This window comes from Cyprinodon variegatus, unplaced genomic scaffold (assembly GCF_000732505.1).
Source record: "Cyprinodon variegatus isolate N-32 unplaced genomic scaffold, C_variegatus-1.0 Scaffold419, whole genome shotgun sequence".
Classification (NCBI taxonomy): domain Eukaryota; kingdom Metazoa; phylum Chordata; class Actinopteri; order Cyprinodontiformes; family Cyprinodontidae; genus Cyprinodon; species Cyprinodon variegatus.
In genome coordinates this window covers 641,646-666,915 of record NW_015150872.1, presented here as the reverse complement: position 1 = coordinate 666,915, position 25,270 = coordinate 641,646, and the positions used below count along the sequence as shown (strand labels likewise).

General features: G+C 35.4%; 1 protein-coding gene across 1 annotated transcript in view; it reads left to right on the top strand.

The window, feature by feature from the left end:
- The window catches only part of LOC107093316 (pituitary adenylate cyclase-activating polypeptide type I receptor-like), a 42,575-nt gene that overhangs the window by 12,024 nt on the left and 5,281 nt on the right, over positions 1–25,270 (top strand). Inside the window, exons 3-8 of the mRNA XM_015388307.1 lie at positions 8,265–8,372; positions 15,527–15,627; positions 17,346–17,443; positions 17,542–17,674; positions 23,766–23,919; positions 24,021–24,081. Coding sequence (XP_015243793.1) covers positions 8,265–8,372; positions 15,527–15,627; positions 17,346–17,443; positions 17,542–17,674; positions 23,766–23,919; positions 24,021–24,081 — 655 coding nt within the window. The remainder of the gene's footprint in view (positions 1–8,264; positions 8,373–15,526; positions 15,628–17,345; positions 17,444–17,541; positions 17,675–23,765; positions 23,920–24,020; positions 24,082–25,270) is intronic.

Sequence of the window (25,270 nt, the reverse complement as noted above, 5' to 3'; positions counted from 1 at the left end):
CTCAATCTTGTTACAGTAACTTCCTTCATTCATTGTATTTGAAATTAAGTACATAGGGAAAAAACGGGTTGCTCTAAGGGGTTTAGTAAGTCCACTTGAAGTGGTATTAAAACAAATGGAAGTAATTGAGAACAACAACTCAATCACACAGCTGTAGGGTTTATAAAATCAATGAGTATGGTCATAAGAAAGTTCACGAAACATTCAGTGGTAATGCATGGAAAGGATTTCCATGGACCAGCAGCCTCATCCAAACCTTTCAATATCAAGTGCAGCATAAAGAGTTAAAAGCATCATTGTAAAATGTGCTTCCATGCATTACAGTGTAGTAGGGATGTGTTGTCTGGAGTGAAAAACCAGGCCACTCTGTTGAGCAATTCAAAGGACAAGTCTGGATTTGACAGATGCCATGATGACACTTGCCAGAAGGCGTTAAGCAAAGTGCAATATTTTGTGCTAAGGGGATTATAGTGGGGGGGTATTTCTGAGAAGTTCAGCTTGTCTCCAGAGTTCTAGTGAAAGAAATCTACATTCATCAGTAGATAAAGACATTTTGAGGAATTTCCTAGGCCAGGTTTTTTCGAAACAATCTGGATTTGGCCCCTTCATGTTCCAACTTCACTGGAAGGCCATGAAGAACTTAACTAGCTTGATTAGTATCCTTATGTCAATAGGGTTAAAAAAAAAAAAAAACATTTTAAATGAACTGGTGCAGAGACTGTAACCCAGGAGTTCTTGTTCAACATCAGTGTCTGACCTTTGGAAATTTCTAAAGAATTTCTCGAACCTCCTGGAAAACCTTCCCAGAAGAATTCAATCTGTAATCACTATAAATAACACAGCAAATTACAAAATAAATGTCTCTCATGTCCTATATCTGTGTGTGAATTTACAAGAAATGTAATTTTGGAAATAAATTATACGGTCCTGAAGCTCCTTCCCTTGAGAAAAAAGAAATTTTCCACTAATCCAGACAGACACTCTGTTTTCTTGTATTAAACCATTGCCTCAAACTCAGGGAAGTTGGCTTCAATCCCTGAACCCTACACTGTGTAGCAAACAATTTTAGTGGCTGTGAAGTTCATGGCTCTGAGTTTTACAGTCCAGACAACTTTGTCATAAAATTCTATCCGTTAAACTCAGAAGAGACTGGTGAAAACTGGCATTCCTGTTCAGCCAAAACCAACTAAGTAAACTCTTGAACTTGTGTGGGCAATGCATTCTCAGGAGATCTTTTATTAAATAGCCTGTATAAGTAACCCTAACGTGATTTATTCCCTCAGCACTACCCTTCAAAACATACATTGGCTCGATAATCAGAATCAGGAAATTCTTTTCTTGCAGTGCAACCATTTATAGAAGAGAAATACAAATAAGATATAATAACAATATAATAACAAAATAAGGATCACTTTATATACAATCGACAGTATTTACATTTTTACAATGCCATTCAGTACCAAACTACTAAGTTATTGCGCATAGAGAAGAAATAAAACAAATAAATAACAAGTAATGAAATGAAATGACTGACAGAGAGATGAATTACACAGTTTGATGGCCATAGGTAGGAATGACTTCCTGTGGTGCAGCGTGATGAAATGAGTCTCTGACTAAAGGTGGGTGACCAGCACATCATGAAGAGGATGTGCAGAAATTTGAAATTGGAAGACCCCATTAGCAACTTGTGTTAAGATCTACTTCTCTAGTCTAAGACCTGACTCAAAGCCACATGAAAACGATTACAAAAATAATCATTTGGTCAATTCTTTCCTTTAAGGTACCCGTCGCTATTTGCTGAAAGGACAGAAAAAAGATTAAATGTAGGTTTTTTAAACAATCCCCTTTAGAAATGCAATAAAAGAAGCAATAAAAGAAGCAGTATTAAAGTCCTGAAAGCAAGGCCTGCAGGCAAGGCAGGTTTATTTTTATAGCACAATTCAGTACATCGACAATTTAAAGTGCCTCATATGAATTAGAGAATTAAATAGAACAAAAATAAAAGCAGAATAAGAGCAAATAAAGATAAAAAAACATGTAAAAAAAATAAACCAATTGGATCACAACCTTAAAATAATAATACATCAGTTAATAGTTAATGGGAATAGTTCATAACATTAATAGAAACATAATAAAGTATTGATACTTTGATAAATCAGGAAAGCACTGTTCTTTTGTTTTTTTTTGTTTTTTTAATCTTCGCCTCCATTATTCCACTCACCAGAGCCTCAGCCACCCATCTGAATGTTTGTGTGTTACTGTCAGCTTCCATGTGGCTGTTATTGTCTGCTGCTGTCCTTTTCACAGATCATTACATAGCTTGACCGCTCTGCTCTTTTCATCTTCTCAGGTTAGTTACTGCTGCCATTTATAAGATTAATGATTAGTAGAGTTAATTATTAGTAGAAAGGGTCACTGCTTATAACAGAAGAAGAATGAAATAATTTGATAGAGTAGTAGGCTATATTCAGTTTTTATGTTTTTTCTCCATTTGGGGTTTTATGCCACAGAGGTGTCAAGAAGTTCAGATGTAAGATATATTTTGGATAAAGTATTCAATTGCTGATTAAGTGTGTTTTTGCCTTGCAAGACATACGGTGCTTAGTCTGGGACTTTCATGTGGATGAATTTTCCTGTCTGTAATGATTACACTTATTTACTGTAGATTTGCAGATCTTAATTTCTGTCCCACTATTTTAAATTCCCACTGTAGCATTTCAATCAGGTCAGGACCATGGCTTGGCTTACAATGCATCGTCATGATTTACTTACTTGTAGCTGTTTTCTTGTAGATTTGATGCCATTTTTTGTATATTTGTTTAATCACCAGATTTGTGTCAGACTTCTGCTTCACAAAACCCTGAAATCCTTTCATTAATTATGAATTTAGTGATTGTAAATTCCCAGGTCTTGGAGTAGCAACAACCCCCCCCCAAATGATTATCCTCATTTTATCAGGTGTTTTAGACGCTTTCAGCTGTTTTTATTGAAATCAAAATGCAGCAGTTTTATCAATAGTGTTCCTCTTGCAAACAACTTAATGGATTTAATGGAATGATCACCTTCACTTCATTTGGTGATTACCAAAGAGGCCCTCACAACTTAACACAACCTCTGTTTATGTTTCCTTTTAAGACCGGAAAACAGATGATTTCAGTTTCCATATCAAATTCGTTTTTTATATTTACAACACACATCATCTCACAACACACTAGATAACTAGCTCAAATAGATCATACAGACAGATCAAATTGCACAAATTGTAATTATGAAAGTACATTTGTTCAATGAAAAACATTGTAATTTTTAATAACACATTTTTGATAAAATGTTTTTATGGTTGGATTAGGTGTTTTTTTCCGGTCGAATAGCTATTCTTAGATTTTGCAAAACTGCAATTGAAACATTTTTCTTTTCCCATAACGAGTAAAGTTATATGCAACCGACCTTACTGCCTTGTAAAAAGACAAAGAAAAAGACCAGAAGTAGTTGGAGGATGATGGCAGTGTATATTTGGAGACTGAGCATGTTTTACATTTACTTTAGGATGATGAGCTTGATGAATAGTAAAGCCATGGCTGAAATATTGATATATCTTGTGTCTTTACATCCACTGCTGCCATGTTGTTTTTAGTGTTATCATAGTGAACAACTGTATTGTGCAATTTTTTCTATTCACAGTTTTAATTGTAAATAATAATTCATAGAAATATCAAAATTGCTTATCTTTGCATTTTAAAATTTAGCAGAAAATTAAATATTTTTGTTTGCTTTGTAATGCAAACTGTGCTATTGTTTTATCTTGTGAAAAATTTTATTGTTTTGATTTGTTAAGGAAAATAAGATTTCGAACATTCTAAAAAAACTGAACATTTTTATTAAATAAAAAATGTACGTCACTCAAGATCTGACAGATGGATTACACAGGTTGTAAATTAGATCTCTACTGAGGCTTTTTTCTTTAATACCTCCCACCTATCTGTTGAACCACCATTCCTCATTTGTTTCACATAAGGGAAAGAGATTTGACTGTTTATCAATCCTAGTAAGGCTTCACTATTGTAATATTTGTAACACTGTTAGAGCTGATAGTGTACCTGTGTTTTATTGAACCAAGAATAGACTGAGAAAGGAAGCGTTAAGTCAGACAAGGGATAAACTAGTAAGACCTTGAGGAGAAAATGAGGGCCTTCCATTTAGGCTGACATTTGATCGATATAATACTTGTTCTTCCTTCGTTTCTATCCCAGAGAATAACATATCTTTCTTCATAAGGCGTGGCAAATGTTTTTTTTTTTCTTCTCTTTTTTTTTATCGGATACGGAAATGTCAGACAGGTGAATCCTTGAATGTCACAGTAAAGCGGGTGAGACAAAGAAATTGCTTTAATACTGAGCAGCTAGGTTTGACCTTTCACAGCCCTCAGAAAGAAAAACAAAACACCAAGTCACTTCAGATGTCCTCTGTTCCTTAAAAAGACAAGGACACATCTAGGTATATCCTGATGACACTTGCTGTTGAAACCAGGCAGATGGTGGATCATTTTATTTGGATTTGAACGTAACGTGTGTTTGTGACAAATGGACTAGTCTGAGTTCAGCAGCTGCTGATTAGCAGGAAGGTTTACACATTAAAGTCTTTGTTGTACATTGGTCAGAAATGGAGAACATATAAAAAAACCAAAGATATGTGAATGAAAATGTTTTTGAAAGTGGAAAAACGGTTCAAGATGATGGTTGACAACGGAATCACACTGAGGTGAAGAAAATGGACTGCAGCAGCAGAAGAAGCTAAGATTTTGCAAACTAGATTATGATAGATTGGAACATGTTTTCTGGCTCAATGAGCTTTGATTTTCCAGTGTGGCATGCAGCTGGTAGGGTCTGAAGTTGTAAAAGGGAAACTACTAATTTACTGTGCTTTTGTCATGTTGATAAGTAATTTTTTGACCAACATGCAGAATCAGAATGTTAATGTTTTATTTTAAAAAGCAACAAGAATTTGGAAGCAGAGAACTGCAGGAAGTCAGTTGAACTTTCTGGTTGGTCTGAGGGGAGAAAGACTGATTGGGAAGGAGTTGGTTGATGACAACTGATGCCTGATTGATTTGCTTGCTTGAGAGATAAAGGAGAGGAAGCGTGGATGGATCTGTAGGGGTTTGATTCAGCTGGCTTTGCAGTCTGTGCCCCAGAGGTGCAGCAGAATTTCAGTAAGATCTGAGCGTGTTGGTTCCTGCTGGAGACATTGTGCTGGAGAGCGGGCAGACAGGTGATGGAGATTGAAGAAAAACAGCGAAACCCCAAAAACTTTAACAGGTTTTGAATGGTTTAAGCTACTGATGATGGTGCGCCTACCCATTATTTGCTTTCACAAGGCTTTAAAAAATAAAATTTAATAGCTTAAATTGGTTTCTTGAAAAATATGATGAGCTAATTCTGTTCCAGCTGCCTGTTTTGCAGTGCTTATTTTGTTCACCAAAGTAAAAAAATAAATCATATTTCAGTAATATCCTTAAAAACTCATTTAGAATTATGACTATGATGTTTTGTCAATTAAAAAAAACACGTTTAGTGCTCTTTAATGATCGATGCAAACAGATGTACATGTCTAAAAGAGATGAGCAGACATGTTGGAACAATTCTCCCAACTTGTTGCTTCAGGGGTGGAATGTAACAGAACATTAAAAAAATATTTACAGTCAATATTTTCTCTATTTCCTTTTTGTCAGTGATATCTGCTTAAACCAACATAATGCCACCAGGAATAAGCAAGGCAAGGCTCCCACCCTCACTCATCATGCATGGTATCTGACCCTGTCATTCCTCTTTACAACTGCTACTCCCACAAAGCAGCAACCTCCAGTAGCTCTTTCAGGCTGAGGCCAGCTCGGGGGTCAAAGCTTAACCAAACCCTCGCCAGGCAGCCAAATGAGTAAGAATTGATATCTGAGACATAAGCATTCTGAGAGTCCTTCTGTACAATTTGGGAAGAGTCCCACAGGAGGGCAATCCTTACAGCAATCTAAGGACTTCAGGCTTGTATCAAGACCGAGAAGCTGCAAAAACTGATGTTTTGGGTAATTTTTATAAAGTTACTGAAATAAAAAATTAATTATTGGACCTAAAAGCTTGTAAAAGTTAATTCAAGCTGAGGTCAGTTCAAAATAGACAAATAAGGAAAGAATCCATTTCCAATACGATCCCTCATACAAGATTTACATGTATGTTAAACAGTCATTTCCATTCAGAAAACCGTGTTATGTACAGATCACTGATTGTCAGCATTGTGCCTCCTGCAGTAAAATTGAATTCCACTTTGCTCAGGTATATTCAAGGCTAAAAAAAACTAATATGACTATATTATGAGACGCACGAGACCATTCACTCATTGTTAAATCCCACTGCAGTGTTTTTTTCCTGTTTATCATCAGCCCCCTACACTGTTATTCAGCATTCTACAGTCCTAGCTACTGTATTTATTTAAATGAAGTCTCAGTTTGACAACATTGCAATACTTAACCATATAAAATGACTACATCGTAAGGTAGTGTAGCACATTCAGTAATAAATTAAGATGTCATCTGCAGCAATGATGGAGAAAAAAACTAATAAATGAAAAAAATTGTGTTCAAAGCCTCATTTATCCTGTGAGATGTCTTCCTCCTCACATCTCTGGCAGGCAAACCTGCCTCTGCAGCCAAACTCTGTGTTTCATTATGAATGAGTGCAGCTGCATCTCTCCGTGCGGCCGTTTTTAATTGACGCAGGACCAAGGAGCTTTGAAGTATGAGACGATGAGATGGCGGATTGAGTCCGGTGCCTCATTAACACCATCTCTTATCACAAACACATTCTCGACCCGAACTCCAGAGTCCGCAGGGAGAAGCTCCGTTGGCCATGCGATGGGAGCAGCAGCGGAAAGTAAGCGTAGGCTGAGAGGAGGGCTGAGGACGTCACAAAATCAAACAGCCTTTTCCAGACTGAGGGAAACCCCTTGAAAACTAACATCAGAGAACTAAGTTTCTCATCCAGGAAAATGATTTATTAGTTGGTACTGCAGGATTAAGATGCATTCAAGGTAAAAAAAAGTATGTTGCTTACAGTATTTTAAATGGGTTGTATACAACAGTTTTTAGATTGACCAGGCAGACTTTTTACTGGAGTACACCACATACAGTTCCTTGCTAAAGTTTTCACCCCCTTGAACTTATTTACCTTTTGCTGCATTTCAGGCTTCAAAATATAAAATATATAAAATTGTATTTTTTTTGTAAAAAATTAAGAAACAAGTGGGACACAATCATGAGGTGGAACAAAAATTATCGCATATTATAAAATTTTTTTGTTTAATTTTGTGCATTTGTTATAAATAAGCTAAATCCTTTGGTTTAAATCCAAAGGGTAGTTTGGTTGGTCTCCCAAAACCAGAATATTGAGGAATGTTCCGAAAAGGGTTAATCCCACCAAAAAGCAGAAATTCACCTAAGAAGCTGATTAAAAAACCCCCACATACATTTAGCTGATGTTTTGCTTTAAGAATAACAAATAAAATGTCTTGAAGAAGAGAAAATGACACCATGTGCAAGTTTACATTTTGGAAAATCCCTGTTCATTTGTTAATTATTTTTTATAAAGAAGGTACTTTGGTACAACTTTTTGCACCCCCTGCTTTTAGCTTGAAGTCAAGTTGTGTCAACAGCTCTGATTTTGAATAAGATTGAAACCTTTATAAAGTACCAGGATTTATATAATTCTCTCCTATCCTTTCATGTATAAAACAACATGTACCACTCTATTATTCTGTTTTTTTTTATCTGAATGTTCACATTTCTGAGCCACTTCTTGAGAGTAAAGATGAATTTTAGGGCATGTAAAAATCCCCTTTTTTCCTCATTGGGCTATTTATAACATGCATAGCTGTGGCTTAGATCAAAATGTCCTCAACTTTTTGTCCTGTTTAATTTTATGAGAGGAACTTGAACTCTTAGATTAAACAAATAAATGCAGAAAACACCAGTTAACAAACTGGAGCTGTCTATTATTTTACATTTTTTTTATAATATCCTTTTAATTAAATCTGTCCTTATTTATAAGCCAATGCTAACACACATGTCATCAGCGATTTATCTTGAGCATCATATTCTAGATTTATAGCTTGAAGCTCCTTTTCTCTGCAGCGATACAATATGAGTGGTATGTAGCAGTATGTCGATTCTGAACACATTAGTGGAATTATTTGGTAAATGTGTTGCTTTGTTTTGACAGGTTGCCCAACCTCATGGGATCATATGTACTGCTGGCATCGGGCTCAGGTGGGAGAGGTGATCAGGATCTTATGTGCTGACATCACTCAGCTCTTTGCTGACAACCAAGGTAAATCATTTCCTTAAAACTTCAGCTGTAACATAGAAACCATAGCTAACATTCTACTATTGGTCAAAGTTTAGCTTTTTTAAATGCTGTAAAATAAGTTTTGATTATGTTTAGTCGGTAGAGAGCAATGGCTTTGTGTTTTTTGTTTGTTTGCAATGGTGCTGTTTGTGTTGTATTATAAGGTTTTTTTTTTTTGCTCCAAAACAACTTATTTAAGCAGAAAAAAAACAGCGTTTTGCTGCTTCAGTTCTGAGTCCTGCAGAAATGCAGCAGTTCAAAGTTCAAATGGATATTCATGCCAGAAGCTGTGCTGATCTTTTTATCCTCCTGTTTTTTTTTTTTTTTTGCCTTCATGATTATTTTCAGTCCATACTGTATTTTATCCTAAAGCCACAAAGATTTGTTATTGTTCAAGATTATATATTATCTATAAAAAAAAAAAGAAAAGTAAAATGAGAATCCTGTTTAAAATTTACATTATGGTGAGTTCTTATCGTTCATTCACCAGAGCAAAAGCCCGGAACAGTGGAACATGTTGTTTTGAAGGTCCCCCAGGACTGTGTTGTGTTTTTGTTGGGTGGTTTATGAAGACTGCTCTGTTTTTTTTTTTGGATGCACTTCTGCCTTTCTGTTTGCACAGACTATTTAGATTATCCCTTCTGTCTCCCACTGACCCCTCTCTCACCTATGGTTTGTTTAATCAAAACTATAAATGAAGTTGTGCAACATGAGGGAACAAATGTATTTTAAATAAGGGGGAAACAAATATCAAAATATACGAGTGTCACGATTTGGTTATGGTTAGTTGACCCAAAAGCAGAGGCAGGGAAGCAGAGGTGAATTTCTTGTGGATTTAATAATGAGTTTACTGAAAAAACAGAGGCAGGTAATCCAAAGATCCAAAAACGAAAACAGAGTCCAAATTAACAGGAAACCAGGAATGCAAAAATCGAAAACAGGACAACTAGTCAAAACGTACCAGAACACATGGAGACATCATGGGAATCCCTATCATAAGGAGGAAGGCTCAGAGAGAAGGAGTTGGAGCATGTTTGATGAGGACCAAGCAAAGGAGAGCAGAACAGAGGTTGTATATGTAGAAGACTGAAACAAAGAGAGGGCTATTGAGCAGACTGGGAGCAGGTGTGCACAGAGCATGAGAGGAAAAGAGCTAGGGAAAAGGGAGAACACAAGAGGGCAGCAGAGGGCAAAATGAAAAACCTAGAAAGCTGAAAATTTGAAGAATTAAACCACTAAGACTATTGAACTAGGAGTAAAGCAAAACTGAAATCTCAAAAGAAAACACAACAGAACCAAGACTAAGACATTAATTGAGAAAAAACTAAAGAACACAATAAAATAAGAATTAAACCATAAAAAACAAGAAAACAAGAAGCAAAGCAAAACTAAACATCCAAAAGAAAAACATAACAAACCCAGAACTCTAACAATGAAGACTGATGAAAAAACATGGTGACAGATGATATAGCTACATTATCCTTTAACTGATAATCATGTGGGCCAAGTTTACAGTAAAAACAGTTTTTGGTTTCAATGGAAATGAATAACTTTATACATTTATTTGCTCACCTGATGGACTGAAGTAGTGTGGACTCATGAGTAAATTGGAAATGAGGATGATTGTTGCTGTGGAGGAGAACGGCTATGTTTAAATAAGTTTCACTTCTTTATACCCCTTTTAGACATGAAGACTAAATGAAACATACAATCAGGGCTTGACATTAGCACTGCTATACCGCCAAATGATGGTAAATTTCAGCTACAACACTAGCCACTTTGGTGGGTTAGATTCTATTTACTATTTTAATTGTGGATTCTCAAATGTCATCTGAAATAATAAGCTAATCTAAATGTGACTACAAAACTGCATCTCCCATGAGCACCAATGAGTTTGCTCATTGATCTGTTAGTGATCGATGTCACTTTAGAAAGGTGGTCTCAGTGGGAACAACGGTGTAGCTGTTAAGGCACATTCAAACCAGCAGTCCACAAAGTAATGAGTTACACATCCACAAAGTTTCCACTAACCCCACTAAAATTAAAATGTAAGACGTAAATATAATATCTATCTTTGAAACTGTTGCATCGCCTCATCCACTGTTTGCCTCTCCTGTTTTTGATTTGGATTTCATAAAATAAGATTGATTTATGCAGTTTGGTTCAAGTGAAATATTACTGAATGCTTAATTATTTTTATAGAATCATCTTTAGTTTTAAACCTATTTTGGGTGTTTTTAATCACTGTATTGCTAACATTGATATTTCTCTCTTATTTGGATCAAAGTATCACATACCACGCTCAGGAAATGACAATAGTCATCTTTAATCATATAAAACATCATTTTCTAACAACAAAAAAGTGACTAGTAAAAAATGCTGAGTGGCTAGTCACTTTGGAAATCCCTCGGCCTCAGTGGGCTGTGAGCAAAACGTTCATATCAAGTCTTGCATACAATGTAATGCAATTATCCATTATAATATCATGAATTATACATTAGAGTCCTGCATGGGTCGAGTTTTCCCAACCCGCACCCGCCCGAACCTGTTAGGATGACTACCGAACCCGACCCGTCACCCGCGGATATCTTCAATTCAAATCCGAACCCGACCCGTTGATATTTAACCCGCAACCCGACCCGTTAACACATCAAGTAATAGGCTATAGTACGCTGCGCTGCAGAACAGCGCCATTAACACTGCAGCAGACGTGTATGCACTGACTGTGGCCTTTTTGGAGGGAAGCCCACACTGCCGGCAGGGCTTTAAGCTACAACAAGGGTGACCCCAGTGCCTGATTAATATAACATTTCTGATGTCCATAACAACACACATGCATAAAAAAAAAATCACCAACTACCCGCCCGCACTAAAGAAATATCCGCCCGACCCCCGACCCGTTTATTTTTATTTATGTATTTTTCACCCGCAAAAGAGCATTTTAGCGGGTGACCCGTTGGGGACCCGCGGGTACCCGACCCGTTGCAGGACTCTATTATACATGTTTATGTGTGTTAAATTTCATTTCATTAGACACTCTGAAATAAAGTTATTTATTGATTGTAAATTTTCCTAGATACATGGCACCCAGCTGTGATTTTGGTTTAAAAACACAGCTGTCTGTTATATATTGGCACCACACTGGGTATACCTTGTTTATGCCTGAATAGTTTATAGACCAGGTTTAAGCATCTTAACAATTAACAATGACAACATTTCTGAATACAGTTTGAAACAAGAATATTAATAGTGTAAAGATTTGCCAAAGTAAAAAATAAATAAATAAATAAAACTTTCCTGAAACCAGAAAAACCTTTAAATGAAATGTTACAAGAATGCCAGGCTGCTTATATGTTAAATGTTAAATGTTAGTTGACTAAGAACCTTTCCCTTTCATCACTGTGGTGATTTTGCACATTTTAATTGTACTGAAACATAACATTTCTATCACACATTCATATAACAGATAGCTATCAAAGAAGAAACAGTGGAATGATCAGAGTGTTTGCTAAAAATACACTGACATTTCCTGTACGAAAAAAACCCCAAACTGATTATGAGTAAATGTTAAGATAAGGTTATGCATAGAGGCATCAGGAGGTGAAGGTTGTGGTAAATGACCTCATAACTCAATGTTAGTCAGTTCCAGGACCTTGCTGGATTTCCTCCTCCACAGGTTGGTCCAGCCTTTCCAATGGGACCCTGCAGAAAAAAAATAATGAATTGAAAAATCAAAGAGTGCAGTAAAGAGCCAAGAGCATGAGTAGGGAGCTGACACTGCTTGTTAAAAGCCACAGTATCAGTTTTAGCATTGTCCCAGGAGCCGCAACCTTCAAACCTCAAATCGCATCCAAGCATTTCTTGCGGCTGCAGGGTCTACTTGCTGCACTGTACTGCAGTTGGATATCAGTAAATCCACCCACGACTCAAACCCCCACACTCTACTGTGCTGAGAAGCTGGACAGCGTTTTCACTTCATGAAACCTGACATTTTACTGCAAACTTTGTCTTCTGCAGAGAGTAGGATTTGATTCTGAGTACCTGAAAACCTTTCCATGTACTGTAACATGAAACTTCAAGAAGTTTTAATCTCATCTCTATCTGTGTAACTCCAGGCCATGGTGGGAAAACAGAACTGAACAGGAATTCAGCTCATTTGAAATTACCACTTAGATTTCTACCTTTCCCAGCTACATTCAGACTCCAAGATTTTTGTTTTTATGTGCATATATTTTTGTTTATCCTTGATAATTCATGTTTTAAAATATTTTTTTGAAAAAATGTTTTGTTCAACAATACAGAGGCAAGAAACAAGCACATCGTTTATGGACTAAATCTTTTGCTTCTACACAGTTACTTAATGTTCTTTCATGTGAGGAAAAGTGTAAAGAAGCTAATGGAAAAAAGCTGATAAAAGACACCAAGTATATTAATGCATTTTTTAAAATTATTATTATTGTCACCAATGTCACTAACGTTGGAGTTTTGATAGATTTGAATGGTTTTCTACTGTTACAGTATATCTTTTTTGGTTTATGTTTGTACTTTAGTTTGACCTACATTATGAATTTCTTTATCTCTCTGTACCTGAGAGTCTTTTTTATACTGTATATAAACATCAGTGCTTTATCATTTACCTTGTTTGCTTATCATGATCTTCTGATTTATAAGGTTTTCTTGTTCCCTAATTGTCAGAGTTTGTCACCAATTGCCACCCACAGACTTTGTTCACCAGTAATTACATCTATATTTCTTAATAAGCTGTCAAACCAGCATTTTATTACAGTTTGTAATAATTTTTTTACAATTTTTTTTTTATTAGTTTCATGGTTATTAGTTTTCCTCCTACACTTTATTTACTAACCTTTTGATTTGACATTTGATCCATAATAATCACACCTAAATATTTGACTCATCTGCTCATTCTTCTTTTTTGCTTGCTCTCTCAACTGCTGCTTGTTAATAAACTGTAGTATACGCACTATTTGCTGTCTTGCCTGGACCTAGTCTAGAAACTGCAACATGTTTTAACAGTTTACTAAAGCACACATCCACAGTGAACTAGGGGTTTAAATACATAAATTCACAGCATATGTGAAAATTCCTGCAAAACACAAAAACGAGACTAAAACACTTGCAAAGGGAAACTTTTGCAAAGGAAAATGCTGTAATCAGAGAAAATAGAGGGAAGCAAAGTGAAAAGATGCAGCAAACACAAAAATGTTGCTAACACACAAATGAAACACATGTAAAGAAAACTTTCTGCAAGTGGCAAAAACAACTGCAAGTTAAGACAAGCTGAGAAGAACCTCTGCACAGCAGAAGTGCTCCACACCAATGGGGGAGACGTTAAAATAAGCTGGTTTTGTGCTTGCAGGCCGTTTCACTTTGCCATCTTTTTTTAATGCAGCAATTTCCTTGGGCATGTTTTTAGTGTTAAGTCTATTTCTTTGGGTTTGTCCAGGGTTTCCGCTGGTCATTAAAAATCATTAAATGTCATTAAATTATTATTTTTTAATTTAAGGCCTTAATTGGCATTAAAATTCATTAAATGTTATTATTGTGGCATTTAAAATGCTTTCTTTAAAAAAATTTGTATAAATTTCGTCAGATAAATTATATCGCTATAAGTTTGTGCTGAACTGCTTCATATAGCCGTACGTTCAGAAAAGAACCTCGAGGAAGAGAAAAAAGGGGAATTCGGGACGTTTCAGATAATTCAAGTTTTTTGTTCTCCCTAAACTGGGCGACTTATACCGTATGCCCAAACATCTTACCAAATACTTTCAGTATTTTAATACAATAAGTTTATTACACTGTTATTTGCGTTAGTTGCTGTTGTAACATAATTCTCAGTTCAGATGAATGGCTGATGATTATCCAGGGTCTCACTAACCCAGTGATGTAAAACTGATCGTTTAGTCTGAAAATTGCACCTTTCTTCATTAATCGTGGGAATCAATATCATTACGGACAAATAAAGACAAATAAGATTTATCAAAGGTTTCATTTAAATAACTTAAATAAAAACAGTGTATCTACATTTACAATTATTATTATTATTATTAATTGCAGAGGTAGTATGCTTTATATGAATACATTTGACCACATATTTGTTTTTCTTTGGCCAAGGCTGCCCTCATTCACAATAGTCAGACAGGAAATGAGTAAAAAAAAGATGGAGGTGAGACATGCAGCAAAGGTCTCCAGGTCGGCTGAGTCTAGGACCAATGGCCTCTGAAAATGGCGCACCTGCTCTGCTGCTACGACACACAGCCCCCACCTCCACAGCCTATTATTACATGATAACACACACAAATCTCACCCTGTACAGCTCGTTCTTATGGGTACCTGACTACCTCCTGAGGTGGATCTGTAGCTGAATAACAGTGAATTGGCTTTAACCTTTCATTTCATGTTGGGGCTTTTTAGCAATCATCGAGTAAAGACCCCTTCCAGGAGTTTTTGACATTGATTTCATTACAGTACTTTCTTTTTTTTTTCAAAGCTTTATATTCATACCCTCACTTCAGAATCTCCAATTTCAGAGCAACAATTGTGAATGCAGAATGCTGCTGCACAGCTTTTACCTGGATTTCTTAAATTTGACTATGATCTCCACTCCAATATTCCAAAGGCTTATTTACTTCCTGTTTTAATATCTCTTAAAAAAAGGACACTTTAAATCCAGTGTGAGTTGTCTGAGTATTAGATTTTTTTTGTGTGTCTATGTTCATTTATCTTTGGATTCTTTAAATTGTTATTTGTAATATTTATATATTTGTTACGGATTTTTTCTTTTATCAGAACTTAAGTAATAAAAATGAACTTTACAAAAACAATTTGGTTGACTTGAAAAAATAGCTTTTTTTTTTAAGTAACCATATCTACATATATATCTACATATATATTGTAGATGTAAATACATTTACATATATTTTTATATAAAAGTATTTCCATTTTATAGATATATATAACGGTAGTCTGGAACGTCTCTTTATAGAGTACCCGGATGAGCATTGACGTTCGTCTTAGTCTATTTGCAAACCTGCCAGTTGATGTTTTAAGGTTGCTTTTTCCCCCAAAGCATTTTCACTCCCTTCTGTCCAAGTCATTAAATGCTCTGCCTCTCTTAGGTTTTGTTTCTAGAAACTGCACTGAGGAGGGTTGGTCTGAGCTCAATCCACACTACGAAGATGCCTGTGAGTTTAAAGATGATAAAACGACAGAACCAGAGGTAGGTCAATCTTATCATGTTGGCAGCATTGTTATACTTAGGAAAAATCCTTCGGTTTTCTTTTCATTTAATTTGGTGGGTCACTGTTCTCTATATAACTTTTTTTATTCTATCGCTTTTTGTTTCCTTTTAAGTTCTGACCATTTTTATTTTGAAATTATCTGACACCTTTTAGAGAAACTGTTGTGTAGCTGTGGAGTGCTGACTTATTGTTCACTGCACTTCTACAATTACAACCTGCTGTTTCTGATTAAATTACTGGTTATAAAGGTCCGGGTCTTATTATGGTCATAATTAGAACAAGTAGATGACATATGTCAAAAACATGACCTTTTTTTTTGCAGCAATCCGAGCCTTTATAGAAAAAAATAAGCGCTTCTATTTTACATTATAATTAAGCCCCTGCTGTCAACTCAACATTTGTCAAAACTGAACTTAGAAAAAAATAAATATGATTCATGGAATATGGACTGTGCAAGATGATTCTGGTGAGGTTGGAAGTTTTAAAAGTTCCCTCAAACTATGAGATAAAATATATATTCTTTCAAAACTTAGCTAAATAATAAAACCAATCTTTAAAAAAAAATAGGTACACCAAGTGATCCTTGCTGTGGCAACTTTTAATTTACTTTCAGTATTTGGTGTTCCGAAATAGAACTACTATGTCAGAATGCACATCTTATTCTGCTATTATTTGCCATTTTTGTTTTGCCATTTGTTCCTAAACTGAAGTTGTGAGGTCACTTATCTAATGTCTAAAGTCTGGTACAGTTATTCTACTTCAACACACCAAACCCCAGAGGTGAATAGTAACTAGTAACATTTCCTCAGTTACAATCAATTACAGTAAGTAACTCTTTTTTAAGTACTTTTAGGAGCAGTGTAGTGTAATATATTTTACCAATCATCACTACTCTGCCTTGAATAAAAATTGGATCAAGTATTCTTTCTTCAACGAAAGCTTTAATGTTTGGTAACATCTACTGTATTGGTTGAGGCCATTGGAGCAAGGGCATAGCTAGAATGGGGGTCAACCGTTCTCCCTTAAATGAGAGGGCAACAATGGCAATAGTCTCAGATCATACGTCGTAGCCGGCTGCACGGTGTTGCAGAAATTATAACAGAGTAACAGAAACAAATGGATGCAAATTAGTAGCCTGAGCATGCGTAATGACGCAGCGTAGCAAGCCCCGTTTACCGAAAGCATTGCTGCTCTTGGAAATAAACTGACAACTTAAGACTTGATGAGACTCAGTTGCAGTGAATGACATAGAAGCGACTTTGCCTCCAATAATAATTGAACTTTTATTGACCTCACATAGGAGAAATGTACCTCTGTATTTATTCAATCCCCTTGGGGAGCAGTGGGCTGCCATTGAGCAGCGCCTGGGGAGCAGTGTGGGGTTAAGTGTCTTGCTCAGAGACCCAGACTGGCATTCTGTAGGAGTGGGACTCAAACTCAGAACCTCAGGATTCCAAGTTCTATGTCCCAACCACTAGGCCGCCACTCTCCTGGGTGTTGTGGCCTAGTGGTCCAAGTGAATCCACGCTGCCATTTTATATATTTTCACAATAACATATAAAAAAATTAACTAATCTGAACTATTCATCAAATAAGTTTCAGCTATCTGAAAATAAAGAAAAGTTGCATATCTGAGAAGATTCAATGAGTTGGTGAAGAGTTGATGTGATGTGCTAATTTTATTTGTCTCTTTCAGACGACATATTTCTCCAACTTTAAACAATTGTATACTGCTGGCTATGCTACCTCACTCATCTCACTTATAACAGCTATTTTTGTCTTCACTGCTTTCAGGTATCTATTTCCAATCTTCTGCTGTCTTAAGTTATGCACAGACATGCTGTGGGGGAACACAAAGTGTTTTAAGCAACTTTTTATTTTTGTCTTTGCAGGAAGTTTCATTGCACCAGGAACTACATCCACATCAATTTGTTTTTCTCCTTCATCCTGAGAGCCAGTGCTGTCTTTATCAAAGATCTGGTTCTTTTTAATGATGAAAATATGGACCACTGCTTCATGTCAACAGTGAGTGTTGCTTTTTTAAAATAAGTGCATCAACTGACCAGTAGTGAGTTTTAGAGGATAAACATCAGCTAAAAATGCAGGTATAACTCCTGCAAAAATAAAGAAACCTAACTGATACAAATTGTACGTCTTGTTTGAATGTAATAAGAAGGAAAGGGGTAAAATCCAGAGAATGTCTTGGATTACTGATGAGGGTTCCCGTCCTGCTTTTCTGCTGACAAAGCTGCTGTGAGACGTGTAAGAGTCCCCGCTGATTGTCAGTGAGGAATAAGAAGCACTCTCTGTGACTAATCTGGTGGGGAAGTAAGGCTTAAAACCTCAGGGTAGAAGTAGGACCAATTTTAGTCCTACTAGTTCATTGGTTGTAGTAATGAAACATGGAATTTGCTAGTGATATAATCCCCGTCTACTTAAGAATGGAAATATAGAAAAAGCCATAAAAGAACAGTCATAGCCCCACTGAAAGCCCCAGGATTTGTGTTGCCCAGGTAATAGGAAGCGTAGCTTGCTTTCCCATTACTCTGCAAGGTCATACACAATCAACACCAAAGTAGTTGCACTGCACCTTTAATCCAGCGGTTAGCTTTACGCTGGAAAAATGGTCTAGAAATAAGTAACAATTTCTTAAATTCAGTGTATTTACCCTTAATTTGAGTAGGTAAATAAGATAGTTTGCCAATGGAATGAGTATTTTTACTCTTAAAATAAGATTATTAGATAAAATGCACTTAAAATAAGACAATGTAATTGCGTTTTCTTATTTAAAGTGTTAATTGTCTTGTTCCTCTGGCAAAATGTCTCTTTTACCCCCTCAATCCAAGAAGCTTATCTCGATTTTGATTTTTTTCAGTGTAAGGAGAATATACAAGTGGTTCTCCCTTTGCCTCCAATGCCAACCAGTTATAAGTCAATTTTTAAGTTTAAAAACTTTTTTTGACATTTAACTTGTTGATCAACCTGCATCTGGCCAGAGCTGTTTCTAAACTGTACAATGTGTTCAAAATAGACACTATTTTAGGCTATGTCTTTTTTTTTTTTTTTATAATTTAACTTTATTTATCTCACATTGGGGACCAGTAGGCTGCCATCGTGGGGCGCCTGCGGAGCAGTGTGGGTTTAAGGATCTTGCTCAGAGACCCAGACTGGCATTCTATAGGAGTGGGAATCGAACTCAGAACCTCAGGATTCCAAGCTGCATGCGCTAACCACTAGGCCGTCCCTCCCTCCTTGACACACTGAATACACAGATCAAATATTGAGGTGTTTTTTTTTGCTTAAAAAGATCTTAAAATGTAGTTTGTGTAAGACATGAAAAGCAAGATATTCAAAGTAATGCCATTGGTTACTGCTGTTGCTGGTGGAATAAAGCACTTCAGCTATAACCCCCTAATAAACCAGTCCTTAAAAGACCACAAAGTACTGGGTCTCAAGAAGGTACCAAGCCCCAGGAAAGTAAAGCCCTGGGAAAGTGAATTTACCCGATAAATGTTTATGGAGATTCTACCCAGGCTTTCAAAAGCTCCATGAGTTTGAGGGGTAATGGAGAAGGAGCTATTGGTAGATTATTTATTGTTTTCTAAAAATGAAAAAATTTCTCTTATTGTTACATTTCAACCCACCATACTAATAAACCCATACAAAAAAACAATTTTGCAGATAATGGTCCCTGAGAAATTCCCAACTTAAAATGATGATAACCATTTCTCTTGGCCAACTCTTCAGAATGGGAAAGGTTTTAAAATCTGATGCTCTGCAGCAGAGAGTGAAGTCTTGATACAGTTGCTCGGGGTCAATAAATCATCCATTAATTGCTATATATGCCCACCAACCAACCAAAATACATATACTCCAAATGGTTTAATGTCATATTACCACATTATTATAATATCAATGTGTACTACTTTGATGCCTGATTAATTAGATGACTGTCTTTAGATATCTTATTGTAGAGCAAACACTAAATGTTGTGTGTCTGAGAGGCCACAGAAGTACATGTAAAAAAAAAACAACCTGATATTATACATGCCAAGTACAAGTACAGTATGACCAATTATCACAAACATCATTTGCTTGAACTACCAGGACTTTGACTGGAAAAGTATTCTTAGATCAAGTTAGCTATGCTGTAAATTATCTGACATGCTGTTGACCTGTTAAAAAGTATGCTATGAATGGGATCATGATCTCTAAAACAGTAGGATATTTTGAATAACAATATGGTCTCTGCCAAACAACTGAAAATTGATCGGTATTGTGTCTTAGCCGTATGAATATGCAAAACATATGACTAATTATCATGAAATTTAAAACTCAGTTGTCAATACACCACTAAAAAAGAAAACACAAAATTCTGATGTACTCAACTATAGCCACTGAATGATAAATTAAGTTAATGCATAAAAGCCACCGTAGCAAAAGAGATTTGCATGTATGGATTTAATACTTCACTAGCTATTATGTGCAGTAGAACTTAATGAAATAAAGAATGTCTTGCCCATTAACGCTAACAGACTTTAGTCATTTTAATGAGCTATTTTAGTCAGAATGAATAATATGAATAGCTTTAGGGTTGAAGCTGTCCCGAAATGCTCTATCTATTGTGATGGATGTGTTACATTTTCCTTAGCAGGTATTCAGCCAGGTGGTGGGCAGGATAGAGCGAGTCTGTGAGAATATTGCTAGCTCTCTGCAGGCAATGTGAGTTGATGAATTGTCCACAGTAGGAAGCTGTCGCTCAATTATTTTCTTGGGAGTTTTTATAATTCTCGTTAGAAATTTCAATTTTGTTGCAGAGCAATAACATGCCAAAATACTCTGAGAGAAGATGCTTTCTGTAAGGCAACTATAGAAAGACATAATGAACCATTGTAACAAGTTAACTCCCCAGAGCATTTTAAGAAAATACAGCTACTCCTGAGATTTTTTTCAGATAGTACTATGGTTTTTGTTGTAGATGAAAGATTCATAAATCGCTGAACAAACTCTTCAACCAGAGGGCCGTGATAAGTCTCTAATCTATTAAGCTGAATAAAAACGATTAAATCATCTGCATACTTTAAAATAGATCCCTTATTTCATATAATATGACATATGCTTGTATTTAACATGAAAAGAAAAGGTGACACATCACATTCCTGTGGGGAACCGATGAAGCAGCAGAACTGTTCAGACACCGAGCCAATAATTCTTAATTTTTGAATTTGGAAACTCATCGTAGTGTGTGTAGCAGTGTGAACATACGCTTCATTTCATCATGTTTTTATGTGGTATTTTCAAATTAAGAGTAATCTATATCCCATTATTGTCACTCAAAGAAAATACTATGATAGGATTTACACATAAAAAAGTTTCTCAAGGTAAATTTCAACGTTTGGAATCAGATTTATTTTTACAATTACACAAATTAACTGATGTATAGCTTTACTGCGTATTCAATTTGCTTCTGTAATGTGTCCCTTAGTTAACCGTTCTTCTTTCCTATTTTCGATCACTTTCTCAGCACTTCATGATGCTCATCTGCAATGATGTTACAAACAGTAAATATCAGTGTGTTAGGCTTTGACAACATTGAGTTTGGGAATTCCTTTATAAAACCAATTAAGTTGGTGATGCACCTGCAGCATTTTTTCTGATATACAATTTCAGTATTGGGTTTCTTCAGCAAACATGGTAATTATAAAAATAGAATCCGCCTTATATTAATACATAAGCTTTAAGATTAGGTATAGCTCATTTGAATTGATTTTATGTTTCTGCTCTGAGCTTTTCCATAGTGACAGCAATTATTCCTCCTGGCTCTGCTTTTTATGGCATTAAATCAAGCTGGATTTATTTTTCATCTTAATACAGTCTGTGATCTTTGGGCACTTCTTAGGAAACAAGATATACACAGTATCATTCATCTTGTACTTTATTAGTATATTAGTTCATTAAGAAATCCGTGCCCGCTTTGAGGTGAAGTTTGTATGAGGGCTACTGGGTGCAGCAGCTGCTGCGATCATGCAAGTCACCACTTTGAAGAATCAAAGCATCTAAAGTGTCATGACAACAACATGGTATTTGTAAAGTATGTATTTTGTAGATTACCTGGTGGAGTTTAACATCACTGGCATAGTGACAGCTTTAAATATAAAGTCACACAAATTTTCAATACCATGATGACTACTGTAGTGTAAAAAAAGTATTCAACTATTTGCTCCAGTTAAATAAACGGAGATCAATGGATTTCACTCAGTCGGCACTTTATTTTTATCTCTTTGCAAAGAGAGAACAGTTCATCATACAGCCCTTATTGCCTGATAATCAGCCCTGTTCTGCCTGGGCAGCATTTGTTCCAACCTTACTCACAATAATGGAAAGTTGTCAGAGTCAAAACTAATTACAGACACTTTGGTTAAACAGTAACAGGTTATGAACCTTATGAAAGAATCTGGTTTGTTACGAGAAGAAGGTATTTCTTGTCTAAAAACACCCTCGTATAGGGGACTTGTGGGGCCTTGCAGGTGAAACAGGCTGAGTGAAAAGTTTTATAGTGAGTAAATAGCATAAATTAATATATGAAACAATAAAACAATACAATGATAACGCACTTTAGCATGGATTTTATGTTGTAGAGCGGAGGTCTTTAACAGGGTCCACAGAGGTACTGCATGGGGGTCATGAAAGTTTTGGTTGATTAAACTTTTACTTATATACCCTCCTGCAATTTTTCGCACCAATTGAAATGTCTTTAAATACACATTAACATGAATTCAACAGACTGTAGTAACCAGATAAAATGAGGCATGAGATGGCTTTCAGTCATCAATGCTCACATTCAGCGACACACAGGAGCTCTTTCAAGCTGGGCACCGTTTCATTCACAACACCTCTCCCATCAAACAGGAATAAGAATCAGAAATACTTTAATAATCCCAGGACGAAATTACTTTTGTTACATTCCTCCATCTGTTATAGAGTGACTATAGGACCAATTTGATATAACACAATTTCATACAATATATATAATAAGGGGGTCCCTGCTCCATCTCACCATCAGTTTGGGGGTCCTTGGCCTGGACCAAGGTGTTTTAGAACCAAAGCTTATATTTAGGAGTTTGTAATGAGGTAAAATTAGCATTTAAACACAATTAGACTTGTGTTTAAACACAACTAATTAATTTAGAATATTTTCAAACCATTTCACAATGCAAATCCAAGAGCTGAATGAAACATTGAACTGTACAATTTCTTTTTTATTATTAATCAATATTGTTAAAGATTTGCCTAATCAAAAATCTGACTTGCAACTTGGAGTTTGGAAAGAAAAACCTGCATGAAAATTGTTCCACCAATGTTAAAAGTGTATATAATAGCTTATGGCACTATAAACCACTGTTCTGGCATCAAGCCACAAAGCTTGCAGCAAAACACACATTCAAGATTTTTTTTTCTTTTGCATGCATCCTACACCATCAACACTATTCTGGCATAGATAAACCCTAGGAAGATGCTTGTGATGGTCTTTATTATGAAGCATAAAGCAGGCTTTCAGGGCCATTTCTACTAACCACACATTGAAATTTGGTTAATCCAGCCAACCTTTTATTTAAATATGTCTATATATATATATATATATATTTGTATCTGTATTTTGTATTTTCATCTCTTTTTATTTATTTTTTGTAGTATTTGTAAAGTGACCTTGAGTGTCAAGAAAGGCGCTGTTAAATAAAATGTATTATTATATATATATATATATATATATATTTTTTTTTTTTTTTTTCCTTTTTAAAATCTAACGCAAATCTAAGTTTTATTTCTGGTCTTATTTCGAGCTTTTTCTTTAAATTATCTACTTTTAGCCTTCAAAAATACTTTAAACACAGTTCTTTATTTAGTTGACTTAAGATAAGGTGAGTGGATTTTATCTGACTTCAAAAAATTCCTGCAGAGACTGACTTCCAGCAGTTGGTACCAACTTCTAGCAATTCCATTAAATTTTAATGTCTACAGTACCTCCACCATTGGTTGTAAAAAGTGTGTTGCAACCAATATAACTCTTAGCAATTTGCTAAATTGTCTGATAGTTGTCCTTGTTCTCTTCTGGCAGACAGCCTGCAAGTCCGCCGTGGCCTTTTTCCAGTTCAGCATCCTTGCAAACTACTTCTGGCTTCTTGTGGAGGGAATGTACCTACAGACACTCCTTGCACTCACCTTCGTCTTTCAAAAAAAATACTTTTGGTGGTATATACTAATCGGCTGGGGTGGGTGTCTTTGTTACTTTATCAGAGTTTCTTGTTAGCAAGGTATCATTACTCTTTTTCTAATGTTTTTCCTCCCGTGGTCTTCCATCTTTTCTTCCCAGGATTACCAACTATAATCATTACAGCCTGGATTCTGTCCCGAAACTTTTATAATAATAAAGGGTGAGTTCCTGCTGTTTTTAAAAACAAAGAATTAGGCTTCTTTTTTTTCAAAGAATAAACAGGCACACTAAAACATAAAATCTGGGTTTATAAAAAAAAAAAAAATCAATTTTCTTTGTGTATCCCATCAAAAGGGACATAAATAATATATTTAGCTGTAATTTTTTTTTTGTAGGAGTGTGATGCATTTGCATGCAATTCAGAATAAAGACTTTTTTCATCAAAGTGTTTTATTCCAATACGGAGTTCTTAAAATTCTATTTGATTAAAAAAGTCAGATTTAGAGGGATACCAATTAGTATTTTCTGACGTCACCCATGGCCGGGGGAAGTGGGCGTGCTGAGGGTTCTGCAGCATATCTTAGTTGCGATAGAAAGATTAAAAAAAGAGAGATTTTTAAAAAATGTATTGAAAATAATTTGCACAATTGATACATTATTAATATTGGGAAATTATTTTTACTTTTTTATTTTACTATTGTATGTAGAATTTTAATTTCCGTATTTTGAGTCCTAATCAACACATGTTCACAAAATCTTAATTAATTGATTATTGTATAATTGTCAATTGATTTAGTAATCGATTAATCGTTAACTGGAGTTTAGAGACTGCTAAATATGCCTTTAGGTGACAAATCAACAACCTTTAATCAGCAATTATACATTTATATATATTTATTATATATTTCTAAAAGAAATATATAAACATTTTGCATTTAAGGTCAAATAGCTTTTTCATCTGTCAATATGCTTTATCCTGAACTCCGCAAGTGGAATTATTTTAATTTCACCTGGTTTAATTTCGTACAAAATCTTCTTTAAGAAACCTTTTTCTTTCCGATAATTAATCGATTTATAAAAAAAAATAACCTACAGATTAATCGATTTGCGAAATAATCATTAGTTGCAGCCCTAGTTGTTATAGTGTTATTTTGACGTTTGATTATTAGCGCCAATATTCACCTGAGAACTGATGACATCTGTGTGTTACAGAACCTGGTTGTGTGCACTGAAGTGTAAACGTTAAGAAAATGTTCCCCTCCATGTCTCTTTACACACTGTGATGGCTTTTAATATTGTATTTTCTTTTTATAAACATGAAAAAATATTTTAAAGAAGCAATTTTCTTATTGCAGCTGTAAATGTATAAACTATCCCGCCATTTTAATATGTGTTGATGTCTATATGTA